The 22,621-nt window shown below is 32.3% G+C and overlaps 1 protein-coding gene and 1 long non-coding RNA gene across 4 annotated transcripts; both read left to right on the top strand.

Annotated features, from left to right (window-relative positions):
- Positions 1–7,127: 7,127 nt before the first annotated feature.
- On the top strand, positions 7,128–19,801 carry LOC101266753 (lysine-specific demethylase JMJ31). 3 transcript variants are annotated; one of them, XM_026032798.2, is made up of 16 exons: positions 7,230–7,388; positions 7,491–7,568; positions 10,537–10,753; positions 11,555–11,638; positions 11,745–11,915; positions 12,062–12,130; positions 12,226–12,352; positions 13,055–13,127; positions 13,255–13,371; positions 14,242–14,361; positions 14,489–14,507; positions 17,220–17,301; positions 17,447–17,754; positions 18,531–18,646; positions 18,728–18,821; positions 19,409–19,801. In XM_026032798.2, exons 4-16 carry the CDS (start codon positions 11,585–11,587, stop codon positions 19,475–19,477), a joined length of 1,419 nt encoding a protein of 472 aa, XP_025888583.1. In that variant the 5' UTR covers positions 7,230–7,388; positions 7,491–7,568; positions 10,537–10,753; positions 11,555–11,584; the 3' UTR covers positions 19,478–19,801. The 3 variants fall into 3 exon arrangements, 2 of the variants coding, with proteins under 2 accessions (XP_004247201.1, XP_025888583.1); XM_004247153.5 differs by lacking the exon at positions 10,537–10,753 and having other exon boundaries at positions 7,128–7,388; XR_743282.4 differs by lacking the exons at positions 10,537–10,753; positions 18,531–18,646 and having other exon boundaries at positions 7,128–7,388.
- A 298-nt stretch (positions 19,802–20,099) lies between these two features.
- On the top strand, positions 20,100–21,253 carry LOC138338212 (uncharacterized). Its single transcript, XR_011211639.1, has 2 exons — positions 20,100–20,249; positions 20,815–21,253. It is a non-coding gene; the product is annotated as an uncharacterized lncRNA (long non-coding RNA).
- The last annotated feature ends 1,368 nt before the right edge of the window (positions 21,254–22,621 follow it).

Below are 22,621 nucleotides of genomic sequence, written 5' to 3'. Positions count from 1 at the left end.
TTCTCGCATTGTGTTGGTGTATATATATCATAAATATAATAAATAATAGTAGAAAATGAAATAATACAAAAAAATAAAAATATATCCTGAGGCATAAATATTTCACTCTATTTAAGTAAATTTAAATCAACTAGCGGCATAATCTCTATATTGGTACAATAGTATCATTCTTGATTTGTCTCCTCCAAGATATAGTAACCCATCAACGACGTACAACTCAAACAACTTTGAGTTTAGTTGAAGAGTTTAAAACTCCACGTAAGAACACCTTCCTTCAACATATAAATATTCTCTTATATACTGTGAATATAGTTGAAGACTTGAAATATTTTTTTTTCTCAATTTTCTCTTTCACTACATTAACTTCATTACAAACTCCTCATTTTTTTCTTACATTGTTTCTCTTGTATATTTCTTATTGTTTTCACAAACCATCACTATTTATAGATACTGAATTCTCCCTTACAATGAGTAGAAAGATCATGAATAGTAAATTGGATAAATGAATAACTTATAGGTTACAATAATAAAGAAATAGAACAATGGGTGAGATGAGGAATTGATGATTACATAAGTTACTAACAACTAATGACCATATTCTTATACAATTGATGAGAGTAATGAGGAACAAATGTCATGTCTATCAATGGACATAACATGATACATGAGGTGACACATGTCATATTTTAATTAATATTAAAGTCACACTTACAACCCACACTCATATTAATATTAAGATAAGAGAGTACTTCATAATTTAGTTAAAGGCAAATTATTATGGATAATAAGGTGCGTTCTGCATTGAAACTCCACTTAGTAAAACAATCACATTTATTTTAGAGTGAATAATGATCTCATACTTGAATTATGACTGTTTATGGAAAATAAATATCATTACTCACACATAATAATCAAGAGGTTGACATAAGTTTTAATAACCAACACATTACGACCTTGTACCAACCCAATTTTATGAGTGTTTTTTAGAACAAGTTCATTCTCATATATAGCGACCTACTTTCACACTCAGATATATAGGTGAAATCTATCGGGTGCTACTATAATTTGATACCTCTTTCGTACTAGATACATGAAAAAAGCTCAATAATTTGATTTCCACAAATCATTATAGGCTAAATGCACTAATATCTCAGGGAATGAATAAAATAAATATATAATGCATTTTTATATTAAGTCATCATATGTTTCGTTCTTCCCATTGAATCTGATTGTAGTATTCCTAGTCCCTATGTTGAATTTCCTCATATATGACTCGAAAATTTGTGAGCTTGAATTTCATCCCCTCGATGAGTTTCAAACCCTTTTATCTTGCTACAACCTTAGTTTATGAATCTGCAAAATTGTCACAAATTCTAAACACAATTAATATTGATGGTATGCTAGTGATCAATATGATCTCATCATACTGTATTTTTTTTTCTTTTAATAATGATTTTGTACTCTATTATTAATATTGGTACCATCTTAATTCTCAATTAATCAAAAATAGAAAAAAAATAATTTCTCAAAATAAAGTATTTGATATAGTGAAACCAATTTACTTTTTTACTATTTGAAGCTTAATATATAGGGCAACTTTCACATATAGCAAACAAAAAATTCATATTTGTATAATATAGCAAACTTTGCATAATTGCGCTCCATAGCAAACATAAAAACTGTATAATTCGCTATACATATACAAGTGTATAATTCGCTGGCCTAAATTGTATAATTCGCTGGCCTATTTCGCTGCAATTGTATAATTTGCTTTGCATATAGTTGAATCGAATTAAAATGTATGTATATTGCATAATTATAATTTTGTAGCAAAAAGATATATGTTTTTCTCGCTTTATACAAAAACAGAAACACAATATATACACTTCTGTTGTATAAAGCTAGAGAAAATTGTGTTTCACTGCAATTGTATAATTCGCAATTGTATAATTCGTTGGCCTTTTTTTCTGCAATCTTTGAAGTAAAATGTTTGGAAATTGTATAATTAAGTGTATAACACGAAGATATACATTTTTGCATGTGTATATACAATTTTCTCTCGCTTTATACAAAACAGAAACAGAATTATACACTTTTGTGTATAAAGCGAGAGAGGCGAGCGAGATTCCTGGGAGAGAGCCGCTGGCAAATTTTAGATAATGTTTGCTATGGAGCACAATTAAATCAAACCCTAGCTATTCTATTTAATTTAGGTTATTAGTTTGCTATTTTATACAATTTTCCCTAATATATATACTTCAACCTCCAAAGTAGAGTTAACAAGCAATATGATAAGTTTTTCCACTTTCATCAAATAGCACCAAGTTTTCTCATCTACATCAACAAAACTTTTAAATAGAACATAATATTTTTCCTCACAAAACAGACTATCAAATTTCATATCAAGTAAATTTACCTAATTCATTTGTACATGATATACTTTATATACAATATCATACAAAAAGGAGCTGCAAGACTAGCACAACCAATAAAATTGTATGTCACAAATTTTTCAATATTATATGTGACTTGACAAAGTAAATTTCATCACATGTTTTATAGTACATTGCAAGAATGAAAATTTTCTCACCCAAAACATTTCAGTTAAATGGCTACGCAACATAATTTTCGTAATTTATCAATAACTTTCATGTTAGAGTTAGAATTCATCCTATTATAGTCAAACAACAACTTGTGATTTATTCCAAAATAAAAATTTGTACCTGTAATACTCTTTTTAAGAGCATTTCTCAAAAATGTAAAAATCATTTTTTTCACAATGATTTATTTTCATTTCATGGATCTTCACTATTTCAATATTTTAAATATCATTTTTTTTCTCAATAAAAGTAGAATAAAAAAATTAGGTAATTTTTTTTTACCTTTACCTCTTCTCTGCTTGAATTGAGCAAGTAAAAATAATACGTCTCTTTTTTTTCATCTCTCGAGAAAAGCAACGTTTAAGCATAATGATGATGAAATCTCCTATCTTGATATCTACACTTTTTCAAACTGTAACAAAACATTAATTTTTTTAAAATTATTGATGTAAATATACCACAAATACAATAAATTACAGTTGAAAATAAAATAACACAAACAAATAAATATTCATGTTATGCGCAGATATCTCGCTCTCTTTGAGAAGATTCAAGTCCAATGTGACATAATCTACACTGATCCAATTTACTATCCATATTTCACTCATTATTCTACGATTTTATTCTTTGTTAATACACTTGATACAATTAATTTATATTAACGAATAAAATAGTTGTTGATATAAATGTTTTCATTGGTACAAATCAAATATATCAATTGTATTTGCGATACAATCATTAATCAGATATATCATTATAGGTAAGGTATACAAATCTAATGTATCTAACTCGTTTGGCTCCCCCTCTCTACTTATTTCGTTTGCTTTTCTTCCTTTTAACAATTTATGATACAATTATATTTATAAATACAAATCAACTGTAATCGGGATACAATTAACAATAATATATTTAAATTTATTGTATCTCTCTCCTATATCTTGCTCGCCTCTCTACTCTATTATCTTGCTCGCCTCGCGATCTCTTCCTTTTCCTAATCTCGCTCATGTCTCTCGTCCTCCTAGCATATAGTTACGAATTGTAATCAAGAAAACTATAGCTATACAGCTCCAACTAATTTCATACTATATGAAGTTCCTCAAATAAACCAAAACCTATAAGTTAAGATTTCTAACTTAACAAAAAAAAGGGGTGGTTTCAAATATATACAATAAATGAATTAGTTTATAACAAATATAAATATATTTTATTTATATAAAATAGCTAAAAATCATAGAAAATATACAATGGCTTTACAATCTAGCTTGCTAAAAGTCATAGAAAGCATACACTAACTATAAAGAACAACTTGTCTACACATAGCTATACATTGACTATATATGGCAAACATAATTTATGAAATAACATTATATTAGTATAGTTTACATAATACATTCTATGAGTATAGTTTAGTTTGTTATGTATTTTTTAATTTGTATAAAACTTTTTTTTTTAATTTATTCAATATTTTACTTTCTCATTGAATGGTAACAGTAGCTCTAAATACGATAACAAACATTTACACAATTCCTTGATTTAAGCTAATCATTTAAAATCAAATATTTTTCTCAAAAATAAATTAAATAAGTCGTATGAAACACTCAGACATTAATTATCCTATTTGTATATATCTAAATTGATTATATTGTATATATTTGAGAAATTGTATATAGTTTTTATACAATATTCATGTGTAATTTACTATATGTTATTAATTGTATATGTGATTATCATAATATGAAAATTGTAAATATGATAAGCGTGTTTGTTTAAAAAAAAAGAATGTGTTGTATTTGTTTTAAATTATTTTTGTGTAGGATATTTGTATTGTACAATATTTTATTATGTTTATATTTTTTTTGTATATATTTAGGAATTTGTATAATGTACAGTAATTTTGGTATATGGATTATATTTGTAAATGTGCATATGTAATTTCTTGTTTTTTTAAATAATGATTAAAATGATTGTATAATATTTATTTGTCAATTGTATAAATGGTATGCTTGAAATTTATTTATATATTTGAGTGTGTAATGTTTATATATACAATATTTTATTATGATCATATTTTTTTGTATATATAAATTAATTTGTATAATATACTAGAATTTTGTATATGTATTATAGGATGATTTTAACAAATTTCTTTTATACAAAACTAAATATTTGTATACAAATATCTACTGTCTCATAAGACTTTGTATATGTTATCTTAATATACATACAACTCACCATATATATAACTTTAGTAATTGATATAAAACTAATATAATATACAATTAACAATTGTCTTAGTACTCTGTATACATTACCTTCATATACAACCCACTATATACATAATTTTAGTAATTTATATATAAATTACTTGATGTTCCTGATGTTCTTCAGATTTGTCCAGTTCTGTCCAAATCTAATAAGTTAAATCCAATCTCCTCTGAATTTATGTATACGGCTTTTCTCTTATTGCCGCTAGATTTCACGTTGTTGATGACTTTCTGAATTGTCATTGAGTCATTTTTTTTTATTGAATCTCAATTCAATAAATTGTTCAACTTGAACTTATTTATGTTTTCCATAGGCCCAATAGTGATCCAAAAATCATGAGTTAACTCAATTCAAAACAAAGGTAGATTATTAACAATATTGACATGCAATGACATACCTTTAGCAATCCTCATAGATAGAGATGAATTTTCATTCTCATTTTGAAGAACTTATAATTTGATAAGAACGAAAGATTTTTTTTTTAAAAAAAACTAATAAATATAATACATATATTATTGTTGATGAAGGAAAATAATAATTAAAAAAAGATTCATGAGTTGATTTTGGCGGTGGAAAAATTGAAAGTAAGACAGGAGGTAAAACGTTAAATTTTTCCAAATTCAAAATTTAAAATAGGAGCGGAGGAGTGATTTCAGGAGAAAGATATGAAATGGGGATAGGAGATATAAAATTAATATTGTATAAAATTATATACAAAAGCATAAAAAGGATCTTTTACTATTGGGTATACAAAGAGTTGATGAGTTCAATTAACCATGGCAAAAAAATGAAACTATAATTACTGAGAGTAAATAAATTAAACTACACCCTTATTAACTAATTACTTAGGAATGTTTGTGATCCCACATAATTTTCCCTATTATGATTAAAGGTGTAAAAATGAACCCAATTATAGTTAACTCATCTAGAATTTCATGGGTTGGGCTCAAAATAATTTGAATTTGGCTCAATCCAACCGATTCAAACACCTAACAATTTTAAAAGTCTTTATTTGAACCCAATTTAATCATTAATTTAAACCGTTTGAAGACTCTTTATTTACGTAGTTATAATGTAGATTCTCGTGTTTAAGGGATGAATTGCGATATATTTATATCTTTCAGGGTTTACTTATCAATTTATTTTTTGTTATTTTTATTTTTTTTAGTTGAAATTCAAACTGTGATTATAAAAGTAAATAGCAATATGTTAAAATTATTGAAATAAGGTAGGTCAAATTGGGCGGGTCATGACCCAATCCAATTTCTAGCCCATTTGAACACAAAGTAAATTTGGACGACTGATAACCCCAACCAATTTTTATTTCAATCTATTTTAGTATCTCATATTTCAACCCAATCCACCCATTTGATACCATTAATAATGATACATCCAAAAAACTGAATATAACTAACTATACATGAAATATTCACTGAGTATACATGCCACTGACTATTCAATCTCGGTCAATTCAAAATCACCTCTAGACAATCTCAAAATTTTGGCTAAAAAATGCCCTTGCAATCAATACTTTGGTCCAAATGCCCCTATAGTTACAAAATGGCTCAAAAATGCCTCCCCCCCCCCCCCCCCCCCGAATAATGTATTATTTTTTTCTTTTTAAACACATCTTTTTCCTAATTAAAATATTATTAAGAAATAACTATTTCTTATTTTCTTTCTTCTAAAATCACTTTAACAAATATAAATGTATATAATATTTTTTTTCTTCTTAATCTCATTTTATCAATTAAAATAGAATAATTTCATGTATCCTTTCGATAGATAATATATGTCATATATAAGATCATAGTATATCTATTATTAATTTATATTTATATAACAATAAAAATATTGATGATAAAATAAAAAAATATTTCCATTTTTTATTTTTATTTTGAATTAAAGTAAGATAAACATTTGTTTTTTTTTTAAAAACATTAGATAAAAAAATGAGTCAAAAAAATTTATTTGAAAAATGAGCTTTTTTGACCTATTAAATAACAATAAGGACATTTTTGAACTAAAATATTAATGGCATAAATATTTTTGAATCAAACTACAAATAAGGGACATTTTTTTTCCGCATAATTTAAGGACATTTTTGAACTAAAGTATTGACAATAAAAACATTTTAAGCTAAGCTGTAATTCAGAAGACATTTTTATTCTTTTCACATAGTTTAAGGACACTTTTAAACCCTCATACTTCTTTTTTTTGTTTTCAAATCAAATGTATAACCCAAAAAAACAAAACAACACTAAAGCTAATCTTACTAGATGGGCCGAGCGTTCCGGGCCGTACTTTCTCAAAATTCAACGCTGTTGGGCTTCGTAAATTCTTTCCAATGCCGTTGTACCGCCTGTTCCATTCCACTCCACCTAAGTATCTTCTGTTGCAAGAGCCGAGCAGAGCACCGGTGTAGTAACAATGGTGGAAGAAAATTTGCGAATTCACACGTTCACTGAGATTCCGTCGCCGGAGATATTCTCTTCTCAAATTGAACCCAAAAACGTTCCAGCGGTGACTTTACTATCTTAGAAAATATGCATATCACACTATATAAACACATAAATTTGTTTATGCTGGTCTGCTCAACATTATTTCTGTTTCTCTTTGGTTTAGGTATTCAAGAGATGTATAAAGGATTGGAAGGCTTTCTCAAAATGGAACCCGTCGGACGGTGGTCTAATCTACTTGCAGGTATTATTTTTTCTCATTTCGTTGCTTTGCAAATTATGCTATTAACTGACGCCTGATTCTGTTTAAATTATTAAGCTAACCAAAAAAAATAAGTATAGGAATGAAAACGAAAATGAGGAGGACTGATGGAATTTACAGGCAATTTCTTACTGCTGGCGTTGACGTCTAGAATTTGCATGTAATTGCAAATTATTGAAACTGAAATTGTTTGCCACCACTTAAGTTTTCAATTCCTAATTGAGAAAACATCAACTTCCTTTGTTGTTTGATCTATTGTTTATGCAAGTGAAATTAGTAGTAGCTTTTGGCATCTGGCCTTGTTGTACAAAACTAATATAATAATTGAAAAACTAAAAAAATTGAACACAAAAGTAGAAGTATCTGCCTTGTTCCTAATGTCCATATACAATGTAACCTTCTCAAATAACTTTTGCTTCTCGCAAGCTATCTCTTTCTCTTACAATTACAAAGTTCAAGTACGGGGAACATGTTGTTGCCTCCAAACGCACACACAAGTATACATAGTCATACAAGTAATATAGTGACTTTTTTCAGGAACCGGATGTTGAACCCACGGGTACAAGATTCCTTAGCAAATAACTAACTCAAGTTAAACTATTAAGATGAACAAGTGAGATCGTAACCAAAAGACAGTTGATGTGCTGTAACTTCTAACGTGAAGTAAATTGAGAGAGGACGTAAGTACTTGGGTTGTCAACAATGAGAGGGGAATTTCCGGATCAACGCGTACTTAACAATCATGTATAACACTAATTTTCTTTGTTGGTTAAGTTACCTATCCTAGTTGTTGATTCATGGGGTTGATAATATTGTTATGGTCTCCCGAGCCTCTAACCTTCTACCACAATTGGATGCCTAACTACATCATTGAGCGTGAAAGGCTAACCAATTCTGGTGCATGATGTTATCTTCCCGTATTTGAACCAAATGGGGCGATCTAGGTATATTCGTATACTTGGCGCGTATCTATCCCTAATTTTAGTTAGAAAGTAGAACTCATTCCTTATGTCCTTTCTAACTAAGGTTCCGTCACAAAAGGTTTATAGATTTACTCTAATGATAGCTAAGCATTAAAGTAGTAAGAGCACGAACATAAGAACAACCAATAATGACAAACCTCAATAACAAACTCAAAACAATGTTATACAATCATGTTTCATAGCCTCAACCCTAGAAACGAGGGTTCTAGCCGCTAATGGTTCAAATAACAATTGTATAGATTGAAGAGAACTAAAAGAATGTAAAAAGGCAAGAAAGAACCCTAAATAACTTCCCCAACTCGTCCAAGAGGTTTCCACTAAGTATCGAATGATTAAAATATCACACAAGTATTCTATTTTGCAGTAGAATAGGAGTTATTTCCGATGGATGCCAAGTCTGTGGCATGTTCTTATCGTGAACCTTGCCTTCAGGAAATCTTCGAGTTTCTGTCCAAGTCCGTGACACGGACTTGGTCCACTAAAGTTCAGTTTCTTGCTCAACTTCTATTTTCTTGATTTTTCATCACTTCCCATTCATCCATTACCTCTAGCTTCAACTCCAATGCATTCCATCTTCAAGATTAACTCCTTTGTCTCCAATTTTAGCTCATTCAAACATAAATTCATCCCACACAATAGATAATCACATATACTAGTTCGTGGACTAAATCACTAATAAATCATGAGAATACAATAGAATTTATTGTAGAACTAAGCTATAATATGGGTATAAAATGACATTTGGACGTATAAATATTATAGTTGCAAATCATTGAAACTGAAATTGTTTGCCACCAATGAAGTTTTGAAGACTTAATATGAATTGTGAAAACATCAACTTCTTTTGTTGTTTGATCTATTGTTTATGCAAGTGAAATCAGTTATTAGCTTTTAGCATCTGGCCTTATTGGAGAAAACCAATAATTAATAATTGAAAAACTAGAAAAACTAAAACACAAAAGGAGAAGTAACTTCCTTGTTCCTAATGTCCATATAAAGTTTAATCTTCTGAAATAACTTTGAACTTCTCTCAAGCTATCTCTTTCTCTTACAATTACAAATGCACTAATGTTGAAGTAGGGGGAACCTGTCTGTAACTTAGTTGAATAATGAGCTGATTCCTCTCTCATTTCATTCATAAAGCATAGGTGGAAATGTAGAGGAGCTCGAGAGCATTAGTGTCCAGAAACAAGTGGTCGGATTAAAAGCTAATTATTTTTTTAATTGATAATTTTAAGTTATATACTCAAAAGACCTACACAAGATTCGGATTGCAGAAATATAGCATATCGTCTCCTCTCCTCCTCATCTCTGTCTAAAGATCTTTATAATGAAAGTATATCCGATGTCTATAACATAAAGTTACACCAAAAAAAAGACTCACAAACATGTAAATGAGGAAATCTTGGAATATATCAAATCTGAATTAAGTTACTTTTCTTCATACTGACTTAACTTACTTGAGATGATGCCAGGACTATTGAGGGATTCTATGAAGCCCATCAGATCTTTATACAGGTTGAGATTTGCCTCGTGCTGCTAAACTAGCTAAAGGAATAAAAAGCTGATTTTATCTGTTCAAAGACTTAACTTACTTGAGATGATGCCAGGACTATTGAGGGATTCTATGAAACTCATCAAATCTTTATAGTTTGACTTGCCTAAAAAAAGCTGATTTTATCTGTTCATACAAATTTTCCCGTCATTGAACACACTTCTCCTGTGCTCTCAGTTCGGTCCCTGTCGTTTAAAAGATAGCATGCTGGATACCCTCCTTGATCTGTTTCTGTTTGGTTTGGTCACTTTACACTTGTAACACTCCCTAAGTTGGGAGCTGATTCCCCACCAACTGATAAACATTTCTCACGGTATACTTGCAAAGCTGCAGTGCTGTGGGAGGTGGAAGCCTCTTCACTTACCTCTTTACACATGAACGTGCTGACTTATATTTACTTCCTCCCCGTCAGGTTCTTGCAGATAGGAACGTGCCACTGTTAGTTAAGCAAGAATTGTTGGAGCAAATTTAAAAAAGAACAATATTCAATTAGAGTAGTGATTAGAAGAAGCAAAGAGATAGACTTTCAAAGGGGCATTTTCGAACAGTTAATGCTGAAAGAGTGAAAGATAAATAATTCATTTCCATCGTGGAGGAGCTTCTCTCTGCTATTTTTTATCAGCCTTCTGGTATGGGTTTTACTTCTTTGTCTCACATATTCTTATCTAGGGAGCCGTCTATGCTTCTTTTCTCTATCGGCGTTTAGGATGACAAGGATGATATGATATAAAGTCATCTAGCCTGGTCTCACGTAGCGAATCTAAAGTCTTCCTTTTATTTATTTTTTTGTGAGAAGAAAGTCCTTTTTTCTTAATACTGTGGTATTTGGGCCAGCCTGTGGGCACCTCAACTATTCCATGGGTAATCTGCTACCTCCCATCAACCCAGTCTTTATTTGTCTCCGCTAGGAGTTGAACTTGAGATGTCATGTTTCTCAGCCACTTCATTGACCAATAGACGACACTCTCGGGTGCATAAAGTCTTCCGTTCTCTTCTGCAATATTCCGTTTGGATGTGCTAGATGCCTCAAATGTACAATAAGTTGGGAATGTTCTTAATCTGGGTGCTGATGAATATAACATTTTGCCAATTTCAAAAAAAGAAAAAAGAGCGAGTGTTCTTAGTCACTTTCTGTTTTCCTGAAAGGTAATTACTTGAACTTCTACATTATCAAAACAAAAAAAAAATCTTTCTCCCTTTGAGATTCATGAAGCTGCTAGCGACGCTTACAATTATCTGATAGGGTTTAAAACTTTCACATAACGTTTTATGTGACTTTAATTGGATTCCATGCTTACACAGTTTTGGTACAGGACAGTAAAACACAATCATGTGAATGAAAAGTAACATTTGTGAAATTCATTTTCTCCACATATTTCTAAGATGAATAACTGATGTGTTCTCTATGGAACTTCCATTTACTTACGTAGGAACGTGTAGGCTCAGTAGCTGTGGAAGCTATGCTGTCCAGATCTGGACCAGTCTTTTATGGTGATATTAGAAGCCATGAGAGGGTAACTTTTTTGTTCTGAGACATTTCAAGAACATGAAATGCAAACTTCATACTCTTGAATTATTTTGTACAGCTGACCCTTTAACATATATCTCCCTCCACTTCAGGTTCCATTGAGCTTTTCTACCTTTATCAGATATTGCTTGGGCCTGTTGAAGAACAGGGATGGAAGGCGAGATGACTTTTTGGAATCTCAGAAGCATAGTCTTGCAGTATCTGACACTGAGCAAACTGATTTACATTTTGAAGAAGCTCCTCAGCAATTTTATTTAGCACAGGTGATAATTTTGTTGACGATTGGAAATTGGGACCAGCCGATGGCTTGTGTTCTTTTAATATCTTTCCCTGATGATGACTGTGTAGTCTCATTTCTTTCTTTCTAGAGAAATGCTACTAAACATGGATAAAATCTTTTTGTGTTCAGGTGCCAATTCTGAATTTTGAGAAAAAGGAACACATGCAACTGGAGTGCCTTCAAGAAGATATTCAAACGGTATGAGAATGAATATGTTCCCTCTGCCTGATCAACCCTTTGCTTTCTGGGTGTAGTATTTCTATTTAACTGACATTTAAAGCTATACGTTGCAGCCTGTACCTTTGGAGACCAAAAGCCTGTCTTCTGTTAATTTGTGGATGAACAGCATGAAGGCTAGATCCAGCACACACTACGATCCACACCACAACCTCTTATGTATAGTCTCTGGATGCAAGGAAGGTTAGATATTTCTGTATTTTACAGGAAAAAGGTTCATTATCATGCTATGGTATTCTTTCTTGTGGGAGTTTGTGGGACCAATTCCATCACTGTTCATTTAGAGTGACCGCACAACACCAGATAGATAGAAAGTTGTACATCGTTTTGAGTATTCTATTTCCTTTTCTGTCTGTCTGTCTATCTCTCTCTCTCTCCCAGTCTTGATGCTTGGGAAGGAAAGATTAGCTATGGCAGTTCACTTCTTGGTGGGATATTCTGTGCTAGCTTTGATTTCTGGTAGTCACAGATTGTAGTTTTAAAGATAAAATGAAGATGAGGCAGATAATGGGTCCTTATATTTGTTATTTATACTAATGGATTACCTCTGGCTACTTGGTCTTGCCTGCTAGTTACAAGTCAGAAGTACTAGTAGGAGCTACCACAGTTGCCAGTTTTTTAAAGTATCTGGTTTTGTTTTGATGTCTATCAGTTTATCCAAAATAAAGGATGTCTCAGACTGTTTGTTCTGACCTACTTGGTACAATTACTAGCAGGAGCTACCACAATTATCAGTTTCCATTATATCTGGTTATGATCCATTAGCAATGAACTGTTTTTTTTTCCCGCTTGTCCGTTTTTTATATCAACTACACCGTAATATTCACCTTCCAGGGAATTTATTGGATTATTTAAACTTACTCAAAAGCTTTATTTGGTTGGCAGTTACTTTATGGCCACCTTCTGCAACTCCTTACTTATATCCACTACCTCTGTATGGGGAGGCTTCAAACCACAGGTATTTCGTTTCCTGTATGTAATCTTACGTACTTTTTGTGCTCTTTTCATTTTTGGATTAGCCATAAGCTCATAACATAGATGAAATACATGCCAATTTACTACTTCAATTCTTTTTGTCCTTGAAGCTCTGTTACTTTAGAAGAGCCAGATCTTTCACTCTGTCCAAGGGCGACATGCCTAAGCGACTTTTCGCAAAAGGTTGTTCTTCATGCTGGTGATGCTCTGTTCATTCCTGAAGGATGGTAAGATATTACCCTGCCTTGTTTGTTGCTTAAATAATAAATATGCATGATATGCTTTTTTTTGGGGTCTTTTCCCCTTCTCTCTGAATATTGTAAGTCTGCAGTTCTCTATGGATTATATCGTTAAAAAAGTATTTATGCTCTATGGTCTTAACTGGTCTAGGGAAGGAAATGTTCATCTAGGTAAATCCATGGCATAAGTACTGAGGCCAAAATTGGGACCTTTGAATTTCTGGTGCAGAAAACATACAGTTCTGCTAATAACTTATGTAGTGTATGCTCCAATTGTAGATTATTCATTTTGGATAATTTTTCTGTTTCATCAGCTACATGTGTCATGTAATGCTTCCTTAGATTTTTGTGTTTGTATGTTCTAAGGTCCAATTTGTAGTTTGTACCTACTTATTCTGACAATTAAAAAATGATATATCAACATTACTATATGGCTGAACTTGAAAGTACTGGAGTAGTAATCCTAATGAGTGCTTTCCTACAGAAGCATAAGTTGCACTGAATGTTCCTCATTGCTTTACAGTGTGTTCTGTAAATTATTCCCATAGTTACATCTGGATTTCTGGTAGACTACTGATATCTTAGAATGAATTTGTTTCTTCGAAAGAGATGTATTATTTCTTTACACAATTATTGGAGATGGAAGCAATGTATACTTGGAAACTCTCCAATGTAACCATAAGTTTCTTTTTTTTTTTTTTTTTTTCGAGAAGGAACCAAATGTCCTTAGATGTTGGTCACTAGATCTATCAACTCATTCTGGATGATGTGTATATGTAGTTGTGCTGCAGCATTTTAGCTTTCTCCTCTTCTTTATCAATTGTTGAACATACCTAGTCATTAGCGTTGATATTCTAGGTTTCATCAAGTGGATAGCGAAGTTTTAACCATCGCTGTCAACTTTTGGTGGCGGTCCATGACAATATCTGGCATGTTGGAGCATATGGATGCATATTATTTGCGTAGAATATTGAAAAGGTAAGTTTTGTCCCCCTCATCTCCTACATTGATCAGATTTATTTTGGCTCTTCAGTATTATTACAAAGAACAATAGACTAATAATTATGCTCATTGGTGCTGTTTCACCTTACGTCGGAAACTGAAGAATGACTGATAAGGAAATGGTTAGTTTGCCTAATCTCTATTCATCATTTTTGAATTATGTGAATTCAAAAATTTATTATTGTAGTAACACTTATGTTGGTCTTTATCACGTCCCTTCCTGTGTGACACAAGTTATTTTGCTTTAGTCTAAGTACATGAGAATTCTTTGACAATAGATGACGATGAGACTCGAATCTGGGAACTATACTTGCATTTTATAGTATATTAAATTGTGAGTAGTACATCATCATCTAAATGTTTGAACCTTTGACAAGAAGTATTTTTATTATTTATAATAAAGGAAGAGGTCCAAATTTTCCCCTCAACTGTTGACTTTCACTTGACTATGTACTCCTGTAGAAGTTGCCAAACAAAAGATACCCTTGCTGTTATAAACTATGCTGCTTAGACTCTTCAAAAATGTCAACTGGTGCATTTCGGATTCTCCGAAAGGAATGTATTTTTGGAGAATCCGGCACGGGTGCGGCATCGAAAGTAAAGAGTCCACGCAACATAGGTTATAAAAATAGGACATTTTGGGATTTCACCTAACTCACCAAACGAAACCTTGTTTGTATTCACCATCCTCCACGTATATAATTAAACATTGCTTTGATTCGATTTCGTTGCTCGGAGATTTATCTTATTTTTGTCAGTTTGTCTCACTGACATTTTGTCTATTATGTCATGATGTGTCTCAGCTAGCTTATATGTCAATTTGTCCATTTTTAGTAGATAATACAATTTCTTCCACTTCTGAATCCCAAACAATGATTAGGGGTCAATACATAGATTAAAAGGTCCTCCTTCAAATTGCTCTTCATTTGTAATTTCATAACTTCATGGTTCGCTCCGTCTATGTTACCTACAAATAAAAGGCCCGTTCAGGAAGACCATCTAATTTTCCGAAAAAGGGATGACTGAAATTGTCTAATTGTTGGAGTTTGTTTCTTTTAATGCCTTACTTCCCCTCCACATTTTCTCTTACATATCCACCTAACGTCCTCTACTCCAGTAAACACACATGATTATTTGCTTAACTAATTTAGTAAGGTTGGAGCAACCTTTCATAAAAATTAGGCTGCAACCTCCTTACCTTTGCCTTCTTTTCTTGCAGTTGATCTCTCCTTCGCTGCATTTTCTTGTTTCTTTCCGTCAGCCATCTGCTTCTTTTCTTCCTTTTCGTGATCCCTTTGCTTGGTTTTATATCTGTTCTCATTAGGGCCTCGAAGATGAGGTGCAATTTTTTTCGTTGTCTCCTTCCGTGTGATTTGACTCCAGAAATTCCTCCTATTTTTCACCATCTTTGTCTCAGGCAGATTCACCTTCGACAATCGCTGCAAATGAAGGCTAAGGTGCTTTATTGTTGTCTGAGCAGGTCTAGTAGAAAGTAGAGTACTGTATTATTCGTTGTTGGGTGATGCTCGAACATTGTGGTGGATGAGCTGGTTTGTTTTGTCATGGTAAATTTTGTATTGGATCTGGATCTGGAGATGTTTCAAGCGGGTTGAATTAGTAAAAAATGGCTGGGTGCTGCTGGAGGGAGGGGGTCATTGAGGATGGTTGGGCTGGGTTTTCTAGGGTGTCAGTGTGTGGGTTTGGGTGTGTGTATCATCCATGTGTTCTGACATGTGAAGATGTTGCTGTACATCATTTCTAGGATGGTGAGTATGTCATTTCAGAATTAGATAAAATTATGTCTTTATGTTTGATATGCACTCATGTTCAATGATTGTATTGCCATAAAAGAGATGGAGAGTACTTTATATTGTTTGATTCAATAGGTTGAAATAGAGAAGTAATAAACTAAAGCCGTTCATCGACTAATTCCAATGACCTGTTGGTCAAACAAAGGAATAAATAAAACCATAACTTGGTATTTTGGTGGGTAAGACTTCAAAGAAACATTCAAGCATTAAAGATCCATCTTAATAAACATGAAGTGCATAATGTGATGAGGATAGGATAAGCAAAAGAAAGCTTTGATGAATTGTTATAAGATAGTCGATGGGTGATTTGAGATAACATGGCAGATAATAGTCTTTAGACGTGTATATTGAGTATTGACGTTGCTAAGAAAGTTTAAATATGCGCATAATTCAGTCCAAAAAGCTATATCATGAGGCGACGTCAAGATCATATTAAGAGATCACAATCAATACCCTGGACAATGTGGGACTGTAATACCCTAACGCATGCGTGGGGCCGAACATCTGGACCATGAATGACATAACATGGGAGCTCAACATTTGCTAACCAAACATGTCGGATGACCGACTCTGAGACCATGTTATTGATGCTGCCTAACACAACCGCAACAGTTAGTTCATGAGATGAGAACTTCGCAAACCATATAAAGAGATTAAAACCAATATCTTCTAGTAATATGGGAATCTAACAAACACCAAGGCATTTTCAAGTGAGGAAGAACTGTTTGGTAACATTGAATGCAGTTGGTGATGCTAGAGGCTGGTAAAGACTACAATTAAGATGGATTAAAGAAAATAGTTCTTTCAACTTTCAAAACAATTGATGTAGTATTATCATAGGCAGCTTTCTTAGCTAAAATTTTGGTTGTACTTTTAATTCGTCTGAATTGTTAAACATTAATGCAAAAGAAGGATTTACCATATTGTTGGATAGTATATACGTGATTATCATCATTTTTCTCAAGTTCAAGAAAAGAATATACATGATTATTTTCATCTCTCCCTCTTTGGTGACCAGGGCAGAATAAGATGCTGCAATTTCCTTCAAGTAGTATGGATAAAACTATAACTTGTACTACTTCCCAGCCTAGTAATGCATATAGAGGTATATAATTTTCTCTATTTGCCAGTTTCGAGTACTCACTGATATACAGTTTTCAATTTTGGGTCTTCTGATACCTGTTTAGGAGAAACTTTTTGACGCATGTATGCCATTCTTGTGTTCTGAGTACTGTTCTTCTTTTCACTAGATCATGTACACCAAGGAATCAGCACTAATTGTGGCTACAGAAGTTCAAAAGATGAGCTTAAGTCGAAAGTGATGCTGCAAGATTTGGAGCCATGTGCATCACAGTCTCTGAGTGAACTTATTTCATTGGTTCATAACCGTCTCAATCCAAGCAAGCTGACGGAATCTACAGATAATTCATCTGCTGGGGAGAATGATGAGACGAATAAAAGAAAAGAGGACTCATGTAGCACCAGCAATGATCCAGTTGCTAATCTTATTTTGACTCTTCATCCACTTAGAATCCACAGTGTCTTTCTTGCAATGGCGGTGAGTTCATTCTTAATCATAGTTTCGATGAATCTTGATTATCTTGGGTCTTGTATTATTAATCTTAGCTTCCTCTCTTTCCTTTCAACCTGATTTTATTTATGTTTCCTCTGCATCTCTATTAATTTCCAAAGGAGATGTATATGCTATAGTCCAACTGAGTAAGACAAAAAGGTTAAGATACTGTTCTGTTCCTTTGGGCTTGAAATTTGGGGGGAGCCTTGTAAAGGTAGAAACATCTTATTGGAAAATGTATGATTATTGGTTATTCTACTTATGCTACCATTACCTGTTAAAGTGTGATTCAATCTGTTTCATTAGCATGCAATAGTTCCAATGCTATAAGTTAAGTTCTATTGTTGACATTTTTGCAAGCTTAAATGTTGCTGCATCCTGTTTCATAACCTTTTCCATGGGTTTGGTCCAAAAGTTCCCACATTTGTAGGTGGAATCCCCAGTGTATTAAAATCAAAATTGGTGGAATCTTTCTTTAGCTATATTGGACAAATATTTTGTGCCAATACTTGAGTGAGAGCCTTATCCCTCAAATGCTTTAGCATCTGGGAGGTTGGACAAATTTTTGGATTATGCGATTTGTTTTATCATGGTTTGTTTTATCTTGCTCCTTTTTCCCTGAGACCACTTTGTTTTTTCTAGTCAGCCTGTTGTTTTATTAAGGGTTTCTCAATGCGTTATTCATCTCAATCCATTCAGCTCTTCCGTGGTAGTTACTTTTCCCCTTTCATTGCTTTAATGAGGTTACTTCTCATTTCCAGAACCATTTTCCTAGAACGTTAGAGGCCTTAGTATTGCATGCACTCACTCCTGTTGGATCGGAAATCCTCACTCGAAAATTTGAAGAGATGGATCAGCTAATTTCAGGAGACGACCAGTACGTTCCATCCACATGCATTTCTGTGGACTAGAAAATTTCTATTGCTTTTAATATCCCAATTAACTTTGATGTATACAGGAACCAATTCTACCAGATCTTTTATGGCGTGTTTGATGACCAGTCTGCGGCTATGGATGTACTTCTGAATGGCAAGGAGTTATTTGCTCGTCAGGTGCGTCTATTGAAGCTTATGGTTATGTGCTACTTATTTGCTATTCAACTCTTACATTTTTCTCTTGAGAAGATGTTCAACTTTACATGCAGTCTGTTAATTTCGATTTTTAAGCTGGTATCTGTATTTCCTGGTGAAAGGAAAGCAATTTATATTTCTTCTTTTATATGCTGTATTTTCTCTATAATGATATGAATAAATATCATTGTTGAACTGGTGGTAGAAACATTTGATAGATGATCAGTCTACTTAATCGCTAGCAGCAAAGTGCTCAAGGAGGGTTGTACTAGGGTTCTTTGAGTTATTTATCATACTCTGTTTTAGATTAGTTAAACTGTAGGGCTCCTAAGTTGTTTTATTCTATTCATGTGTGATATATTATTATGTACTTGTACATATTGCATGAAGCAAAATGTCTTTTTTTTCCTAGCGTCAACTTCATTTTTAAATTTTTTTTTTTGTGTATTAGTATGTGATGTCAATGCCAACTGTTAGGGCTGGAGTTTCTTCATTTGAGTTCTAGTCATTACTCATTGTATCATGAGGAAGACTACAATAACTTATCCTTACTTATAATGACATTACAGGCATTTGAAAATGTGCTCGGTCAGTACCTGGGAAATAATCCTGATGGGCCAAAGCAACAAACCAAATAGATACCAACTGGCACTTCAAAAAGAATACGGTCTTGAATCAGATGACCGACTTCTCCTCTCCACGCTTCTCCTCATTTGGTATTTATATTGGATGACCGGCTTCTCCCTCTCCCCACCTTTTTCTCTTCTTTTGGTACTGCACATATGATGCTGTTGTAACCCTATATTACTGACCATTTTATTGCGTGTTTTGTAGATTTTGTGACATAATTTCATATTGAAGTTCAGAATTGTTTCTGTTTATATTGTGTAATTAATACCTATACTATTTTGGATTTGGGAGTTGCGTTTAGAAGCACATTTTGTTTAAGGATATTCTCGATATGACAGTTTGTGCTATTTCTTTCCGCTCTAGTTGATTGTAAGATTATTTTAATATCTTTGGGGTTATGTTAAATGGCTTGAAGGTTGGCTAATTACCAACTCACTTGCGTCAGTGAGTTAACATGCTTCAAAAATATTGATTTAGGTGTCAACATAAAGAGAGCTCATAAATGATAATGACCTTGAATATTCTTTTTCATTATAGATAAGGGCAACACTTTATTAGGAATCATTCTTGACATTTTTGTCCAATTCATGTGAGATTTTAAATAGGACTCACTATGAATGATTATCTAGTACTTTTTTTGTAAATATTTTGAGAAGCTTGTATCTTTTATCCCATGTTATTTTGTTCTGTGTAAATCTTTAACAGTAAGACAAAAGAAAATCATGAATCCTGCAGATTCCCGCGCTGCGAAAGACCAAGTTGGAATCAGCCATGTATCAAGTAAGTGCCTTGATTTTTTCTTCTTTAGAAACATGTGTCATAGACCTTTACCTTTTGCATGGTACTTGAATGTTCTCAAGTAAAGAAGCACTTGCATTGCATGGGGATTCGAAGTTCAATCGAAAAGAAACTTAAAGGCATGGTAATTATTGGATTTGTAAGGAGGAAAGGGATAAAAGGTAAATGTTTAAAGATGGGATGGGATAGAATAGAAGCTTTTGTTATCTGGCTGTGACCTAGAACAAAAGATGAAAAAGAGAGTATCTTTTTTTAGTAGGCAAATGGTATATAATGTACCTTAGAAACTGCAACTTATATTAACTTTCCAAAAGCTTGAATATACCATAATTACTCTGTCATAACTTTTATAAATTCCTCAGGGCCCACTGCAACTAACTTTGGATGCTGAATATACTTTTGTTGGGACTACCTGTTTCGAATATGATTCTTCCTTTCATTTTTTTCTTTTGTGACATTTATGTTTCCTCTTTACTAGTTGTGTCTTATAATCAAAATTCTATGTTTGATCCTTAATAATACCATCAAATTCATGCCATGTTTCCAGGTTTTTGAACAAAGATGATGCACTTAGGGAAAAAAATATTCCCATAGTCTGGAGTCGAATATAGGAAAGATAAAATTCGATGAGGCAACTTGCTGCAAAAATTAGATTCCTTTGATATTTTGGGATAAAATATCGTCCTAAAAGAATTTTTTTTTTGCTTGGACTTGCATTACACTGATAGTCTTCTCCTCTTATGGCATCAACCATCCGTAGATTTAAAATTAGAGAACAAATATAATGCTGTCTATAATTTTTTTGTTGTTGTGCTACTAGTGTAAGCTTAAACTACAATCTATATTTCATTTGGTCTTGATATTAACAACAATAACAACATACACACCAGAGGATTGGGATCTATGTAGACCTTACCATTACTTAGTGGAGGTATTTTAAAAACAATTGGTTCAAGTATAATAAAATATAGTAATTACTACGAAAACAGTAACATCAGCAAAATAGTGCAATAATTGAAATACTATGTATAAAACTAATACTACATACGACGTGGTTAGAGAAAACTCCATTACGTATTAACCTTCTGTCCTAATCCACTACTTCTACGCCTTCTAATTTTAGGATCATATGTCCAATAAGGTGAAGTTGCGTTATATCCTGCCTAATAACCTCAATCCCATTACGATTGACAAATGAAAAAGGGAAAAGAGGCCAAAGTTTTTTTTGGATCTTTTGCTCGCATGATTTCCAAGTTATTTGTTTAGTGGTCATAGAAAATGTAATAATTTTATTGTCAGAATTGAGGAGGTAAAAATAGAAAGGGGTATATAGTGTGCTGCACAAAAATAAAGAAATTCCTAATGGAATTAATGTGCCCACAAAGAGTTGAAAACCGTTGACATTGTTTGTTCTCTTTTCTTAAATTTAATATTTCAACAAATATAATTCCATCTCTATCTTTGATTTTTTAACCTTCTTTTCTTTATCTTTTGTTCTTTGTTTCTACCATTAATTTAAGGACCACCACTGTTATACACTAAGTTACCTTTTATACTCACGCTTATTTTTATATATTTACACACTTTAGTAAAGGTCTATATCTAGCTTCGATTTCATCACTAATTTTGTTTCCCCTTTTGTGTATATAGTTGTAGTTGTAGTTGTAAAATTGGTTAGTACTCATACCTCATATAAAAGATAGATGCATTTGACTTGCACTTAAAATAAAAAGATTGATGCATGGGAAATAGGAAAATTTTACAATAATTCCCTCTTAACTCAAAAGAGAGAGGTCCACAATTCCATCTCAACAATTCCCACAACTTGTGTATACTTTTACTATTTTAGGCTCTCCTCTCTCTAAGACTATATATGTATATATGAGATAAATTAATAGATGGATAAATAGTCTAAGGACCAATCAAACGTGAGATAAAATAATTTAACATTTATTATGAAATTGTTATACCTTGTGATTCACACCAAACGACTCCTACAACCTTATTAAAGAAAGCATTAAGGATTTTACTCAAAAGAAGATACAATTGATCATGACATGGAATACATTGTTTTAAGATTGAGTTGAATCGAAAAAATAACAGAATTCATAAAGATTATTCATAAAGTTCTATTACGTTTGTATAGTCTAATTTTTATGTTATTATATCAAAGTCGTTAAATCATATTTATTAACAAAAAAAAATGACTCAATTTTACCCAAGTATCTCTAAAGTCATTAAACGATATGCTTTTTAGTAGAAAAGGTCACTACCTAGGAGGGAATAGCATAGACATTTTCTATGATTTATAGATATAAAATAACAGTTTAGTAACTTTTGTGATACTTAAATAA

This window comes from Solanum lycopersicum, chromosome 9 (genome assembly GCF_036512215.1).
Source record: "Solanum lycopersicum chromosome 9, SLM_r2.1".
NCBI lineage: Eukaryota > Viridiplantae > Streptophyta > Magnoliopsida > Solanales > Solanaceae > Solanum > Solanum lycopersicum.
This window is presented reverse-complemented; position numbering and strand designations above follow the sequence as displayed.